Source organism: Nicotiana tomentosiformis, chromosome 2 (genome assembly GCF_000390325.3).
Source record: "Nicotiana tomentosiformis chromosome 2, ASM39032v3, whole genome shotgun sequence".
Lineage (NCBI taxonomy): Eukaryota > Viridiplantae > Streptophyta > Magnoliopsida > Solanales > Solanaceae > Nicotiana > Nicotiana tomentosiformis.
Window position 1 is genome coordinate 95,998,550 of NC_090813.1, and position 6,655 is coordinate 96,005,204.

The window sequence follows — 6,655 nt, forward strand, 5'->3', positions numbered from 1 at the left end:
AGACCTCAATAATATCTTCCACCATATCGGTGAAAATAACCATCATACACCGTTGAAAAGTCGCTGGTGCATTACATAACCCAAATGGCATCCTTGAGAATGCAAAGGTACCATATGGACAAGTGAAAGTGGTCTTTTCTTGGTCCTCATGAGCAATAAGAATCTCATTTTAGCCGGAGCATCCATCCAGGAAGCAATAAAAAGCACGTCCGGCCAACCTATCCAACATTTGATCAAGAAATGGAAGCGGAAAATGATCTTTCCGAATGACTTTGTTGAGCTTCCTATAGTCCATGCACACTCTCCACCCGGTGACAGTTCTTATGGGGATCGATTCATTCTTATCATTAGTTAGCATAGTCATGCCCCCTTTCTTTGGGACACATTGCACCGGAGAAGTCCATGAGCTATCGAAAATGGGGTAAACAACCCCGACATCCAACCACTTTATGATCTCCTTCTTCACTACCTCTTGCATTGCTTCATTCAATATTCTTTGATGCTCCACGTCATACTCCTCCAAAATAATCTTGTGCATGCAAAAGGCAGGGCTTATACCCCGAATATCCGCCAATGTCCAACCTATCGCTTTCTTCCTTTTTTGGAGCACCGCCAAAGTAGAATCTACCTGCACGTTAGTCAAGCAAGAGGAAAGAATAACATGTAAAGTAGAACAAGGGCCAAGAAACTCATACTTGAGATGTGAAGGCAAAGGATTTAACTCCAAAGTGGGAGGCTCCTCGATTGAGGGCTTTGTTGGAGGAGTTTTCCGGTTCTCAAGATCTAAGGACAATTTTTGGGGTTCATAAGTATATGACCTTATTCCTTGCAAAGAATTGACACATTCCACAAAGCCTTCTTCTCATCATCATCATGATTGAGCAACACAGCTTCTAAGGTATCCTCAACATTCATCACAGCACTAGCATCGTCACAATTACTTTGGTCACTAAATCCACGAATGAACAAACTTCGTTGCTATTTGGTTGCCTCATCGATTTGTACACATGGAAAACCACATTTTCGTCACCCACCCGAAAAGTGATCTCACCGGCTTCCACATCAACAAGAGCCTTCCCCGTAGCTAGGAACGGTCTACCCAAGATAATAGACACATCGTAGTCAACCTCACAATCAAGGATCACAAAGTCCGCTGGAAGGATGAACTTATCAACACGGACTAACACATCATCAATAATTACCAGTGGCCTCTTCATAGTCCGATCCTCCATTTGCAACCTCATAAATATGGGTCTTGGTTGCCCAATTCCTAAAGTTTTGAACACAGAGTAGGGCATCAAGTTGATACTTGCCTTCTTTGGCAAAGTCGGCATTCCCAATAGTGCAAGGGATTGTGAAAGCACCCGGATCTTTCAATTTCGGAGCCACTGAGTGCACAATAGCACTCCCTTGATATGTCATCTTGATAGTTTCGCAATTCATCGACCTATTCTTGGTGACCAAGTCCTTCATGAACTTTGCATAACCCGGCGTTTGTTCCAACGCCTCAAACAATGGTACATTGATAGACAAACCCTTCATCACGTCAATAAATCTTTTGAATTATTTCTCACTATTTTGCTTTGCAAGCCTTTGAGGGTATGGAAGGGGAGGCCTTGGCATTGGTGCCTTAGCCTTTAGCACTACCGGTTCCGGTATGTCAATCATGTGCTCCCTAGACGGGTTCACCTCTTCTTGCGTCTCCTCCAAATTTTCATCAATATCAATTCTCACTTCGTCATTAGATTGAACCACATTACTTGGAATTTCATCTTCTTGAACTACAACATCATCATCCACAATTCTTCTTTGATTTGAGGTGGTTTCATCTCCACATTTTTCACTTCTCGTGGTCACGGCCATAGCATGTCCCGTATTATTCCCCCCATTTGGGTTCATTACCGTATCACTTGGTAGTGCCCCCTTAGGATGAGTGTTCAATGCTAGTAAGATTTGGCCAAGTTGAATCTCCAAATTGCGGATTGAAGTGTTGTGGAAGGTTAATTGAGCATCAGAGTTGGCATTTTTCTCCATCATTTATTTGAACATACTTTCAATCCGTCCCATCTCATTGTTAGAAGAGACTAGGCTCGGGCCTTAAGAATGATAGGGGGTGGATTGCTCGGTTGTTGGAACATCGGGGGCCTTTGAAAACCCGACCCTCGGTTATTGTTGTTGTTGTTCCACCCTCCTTGATTACCTCCCCAATTACTTTGATTGTTTCCACCCTAATTGCCTTGGTTTCCTTGATTATTCCAATTGCTTTGATTGTTGTTGCCACCACTCCAATTACCTTGGTGGCCTTGGTTGTTCCAATTTCCTTGTGATCTCCATTGTTTTTATTTTGAGCATTGTTTCTTTGACCTTGATAATTGTTGACGTATTGCACTTCTTCTTCTAACTCATTATACAAATCACCTTGATCATACCCACTATCATCTTGCATGAATTATTCCGGACGGCTTTACCCTTGTTGACCTTTTTGTCGTCTCTTGTTCATCATCATATTTACACCTTCCATCGCATTCACTTGTTTCGGCCCTTGAATTTGTTGCAGCTGAGCTTTGGCCAATTGGTTCATTGTGTTTGTTAACTCTGCGATAGCTTGCCCATGATCATGTAGTTCCTTGTGTAGGTGAATGGCATTGGGATCACCTTGCGGAACATTGGCCCTACTTTGCCATGCCGATGAGGTATCCGCCATCTCATCCAAAATTTCACAAGCTTCGGCATAAGGTGTGTTCATAAAGTTCTCGCCGACGAGTTGATTTATCACACATTGATTTGTTATATTGATCCCCCTATAGAAGGTTTGTTGGATCATGGCCTCGGTCATATCATTATTTGGGCACTCTTTAACCATAGTACGATATCTTTCCCAAATCTCATGCAACGGCTCATTGGGCTCTTGATTGAACGCTATAATTTCATCCCATAGTGCAGCCATGTGCCCCAGAGAGAAGAATTTGGCAATGAATTTTTCGTCCAACTCATCCCATGTATGGATGGAATGATTGGGCAATCTCTCTAGCCAGTCTAATGTTTTTCCCCATAAAGAGAAAGGAAATAGTCTCAACCTCAGCGCGTCCTCAGAAACATTGGTTTGCTTGATCCCCCAACAAGTATCGATGAACCCCCAGAGATGCTTGTAAGCATTTTGATTTGGAGCCCCGGTGAAGAATCCCCGTTGCTCAAGTACTGTAAGCATCACGTTGGTGATTTGGAAGTTGCCCGCCCTGATGTGGGGAGGGACTATAGAACTTGCATAACCCTCGTTCGGAAACACCCGGTGCGCTGCCGCTCTTGGTGGAGGTGGGGGAGGGATGGGAACATTATCATTAGGCGGTCGGCCTCTCCTATTTGCTTGAGGTTTGGGAAGAACCTCATCTCCTTAATCATCGTCCACTTCCTCCCCCAATGGCAAATTACCAATGGGCTCATTGTTGAGAGCCATTATCGTACCTATAAGCAATTCAAAAATAAAATTAGTGACTCGGAAGTAAAAGAAGACAAATCACCCAAAAACATAGATATATAGCTAAATCTGTTTAACTCCTCGTCAACGGCGCCAAAAATTGATGTCGCCCAAACTCACACAAAAAATATAGGTAGTGAGGCGGTCAAAGCAATAATAAAACCCAACACAAGTCGGGGTCGAATCCTCAGGGAGTTAGAATTAGGATTAGGTATATATTTAGTGTAATTGTAAAATATGCCTTAGATTACACTTCCACATTCTTGTTTGTTGTTTCAACTTCTACTTTAAACTATTGACTGCAATTATAAAACTAGAAGACAATATTTTTGGTTTTGGTTATTTTCCAAATGATAAAAGATTTAGGGTCGTGACTTCCACCTAGGTGGTTACCTAATGGGTTGAAAACTCTAGGACAAGCCTGATTGTTCGGGGTTGTAATATACCAATCACACGCAATTACCCACTCTATACCTCTCGGTAGTTTGAGTGGTATTGCCCAATTTGACTTTCTCAAGTCCAAATGGGTATTGCACAAAATAAGTGATAACTACTCAAGTCGGGTCTTACTATCTCTAGATTCAACCCTCTAATTGGGGCTATCAATTTCTTGAGTTCACCCCAATTTCTTGTTAGCCAAGTTTTCCTAGACTTAGTCTCTCTTTCTCAAATAGAGACTAAGTCAATTAGGTATGAATCAATGTTTGCAACCATTAATTCTTGAATTCAAGCAAGAACTAGGCTAAATATCACTAACACAATCACAAACAAGTCCTAAATCAAACACTCATTAAGTACCCACACTAGGGTTGGGCCACAACCCTAGCTAGAAATTTAGCTACTCATGAAAAATGAAGAAATACAAGAAGAAATTGAGATAGAATGCATAATAATTGATTAGGGAAAGAAAATCTAATGTTTAGAAGCTAATCTAGTACCATATTACTCAAAACAGTAAAGGAAAACGGCTCAGGTGCTCTCCCCAGATAAAACTTTCCCTAAAAATGACAAAAAGTTCTATTTATACTAAGCTGAAAATATCTAACAAAAATGCCCCTACGGAGGTTGTGCGGCCGCATAATTATGTGTGCGGTCCGCACAACGAGATCTGGCTTGACAGGTTCTAGTTTTGCGGCCGCACAATTCTGAATTGCGGCTGCACTCCTTCAACTACTGCAGATCGTACATTTGTGAGTGTGGCTGCACTCTTGTTTCTGCGGCCGCACAATTATAGTGCGGTCCGCAGTCTTTGATCTTAAGCTCTGGTTGTGTGAGACTTCTGCAGACCGCATAAAAATGAGTGTGGCCATGCTCTTGATTATGCGGCCACACAAAAATGGTGCGGTCCGCATTTTTTCTTGAACTTGAAATCCCATCTCTATGTTCTTTGACTTCTGCGGGCCGTATAATATTGAGTGTGGCCGTACTTGTCATTTTGCGGCCGCACAATTATGGTGCGGTCCGCACTCCTTCAACTTGCCCAAAACCAGCTCTCTGAATCTCATCTTTTGCGGCCGCACAATATTTGTGTGGTCCGCATACTCTGAAGAAAAACTGACATGGCTCTTTCTTTATTTTGCGGTCGTACACAGTATTGTGCGGTCCGCACTGTGGGCCTTTTGCCTTCTTTTGGTCCTTGTCCACTTTTGACTCCTTTATGAGTTGGTTTTGACTTTTTTGGCTTGTTTCCCAATGTTCCTATACAAAAGCACATTTCATTAGTTTTCGGGAATATCTTTAAGCATTTTTGAGCTAAAACGCAAGTAAAAGAGAGCAAATAAAAGGTCAAAATCTCTACTTATCAACCACATAAGCCAATACTCGAATCGGCTCAGAAATATCCAATCTTACAAACTGGTTGGCTAAGGCCTGAATATCCAACGCCAATGGCATCTCTGCTGCTGGTAGATATGCTAAACTCTCTACCCGGTGACTCAAAGCATCGGCCACCACATTGGCCTTCCCCAGATGGTACAAAATGGTGATATCATAATCCTTAAGCAAATCCAACCACCTCCACTGACGCAAGTTAAGATCCTTCTGTTTGAACAGATGATGCAAACTCCGGTGATCGGTGTAAATCTCACAAGGGACACTATACAAATAGTATCGCCAAATCTTCAAGGCATGAAAAATAGCTGCTAACTCAAGGTTGTGGACATGATAGTTCTTTTCATGCACCTTCAGTTATCTAGACGCGTAGGCAATCACCCTACCATCCTGCATCAACACCGCACCGAGACCGATCCGTGATGCATCATAATATACAGTATAAGACCCCGAACCTGTAGGCAATACCAATACTATGGCTGTGGTCAAAGTTGTCTTGAGCTTCTAAAAGCTCTCCTCACACTCCTCTATCCACCTGAACGGAGCACCCTTCTGGGTCAGCCTGGTCATAGGTGTTGCAATAGATGAGAATCCCTCTACAAAACAATGGTAATGCCCCGCCAAACAAAGAAACTTCCGGATCTTCGCAGCTGATGATGGTCTAGGCCAACTCTACACTGTTTCCACCTTCTTCGGATCCACCTGGATCCCATCACTCGATACTACATGACCCAAGAATGCCACTGAGTCTAGCCAAAACTCACACTTTGAAAATTTTGCATATAACTTCTTTTCTCTCACGGTCTGAACCACAGTCATCAGGTGCTGCTCATGATCCTCCCGAGTCCGGAAGTACACCAGAATGTCGTCAATAAACATAATGATGAAAGAGTCAAGATAAGGCCGGAACACAATGTGCATCAAGTGCATAAAAGTCGTTGGGGCATTGGTCAGCCCAAATGACATCACAAGGAACTCGTAGTGACCATACCGAGTCCTGAAAGCAGTCTTCGGGATATCTGGCTCCCGAATCTTCAACTGATGATAGCCTGAACGTAAGTCAATCTTGGAAAACACTCTGGCACCCTGTAACTGATCAAATAAGTCATCAATACGAGGCCAAGGATATTTGTTCTTCACTGTAACTTTGTTCAACTGGCGGTAATCAATACACATCCGCATAGAACCATCCTTCTTCTTCACAAATAAGACAGGAGCACCCCAAGGTGACACACTGGGCCGAATGAATCCCTTATCAAGCAACTCCCATAACTGCTCTTTCAACTCCTTCAACTTAGGAGGAGCCATACGATACGGAGGAATAGAGATTGGTTGAGTGCCCGACAACAA

The 6,655-nt window shown here is 42.9% G+C and overlaps 1 protein-coding gene across 1 annotated transcript; it reads right to left on the reverse strand.

The window, feature by feature from the left end:
• Positions 1–819: 819 nt before the first annotated feature.
• Positions 820–2,034, reverse strand: LOC138905282 (uncharacterized). Its single transcript, XM_070193790.1, has 4 exons — positions 1,690–2,034; positions 1,314–1,536; positions 991–1,270; positions 820–949 (listed from the first exon to the last, which is right to left on the reverse strand). Exons 1-4 carry the CDS (start codon positions 2,032–2,034, stop codon positions 820–822), a joined length of 978 nt encoding a protein of 325 aa, XP_070049891.1.
• Positions 2,035–6,655: the final 4,621 nt, after the last annotated feature.

Bases quoted from the DNA above. Each gene is read 5' to 3' on its own strand.
- LOC138905282 (XM_070193790.1), bottom strand. From the start codon at position 2,034: ATGGAGAAAAATGCCAACTCTGATGCTCAATTAACCTTCCACAACACT. The intron at 1,537-1,689 runs GTGAACCCGTCT...GACGTGATGAAG, and splicing joins TGGAGGAGACGCAAGAAGAG to GGTTTGTCTATCAATGTACC. The intron at 950-990 runs GCAACCAAATAG...TCGTGGATTTAG, and splicing joins CATGTGTACAAATCGATGAG to TGACCAAAGTAATTGTGACG.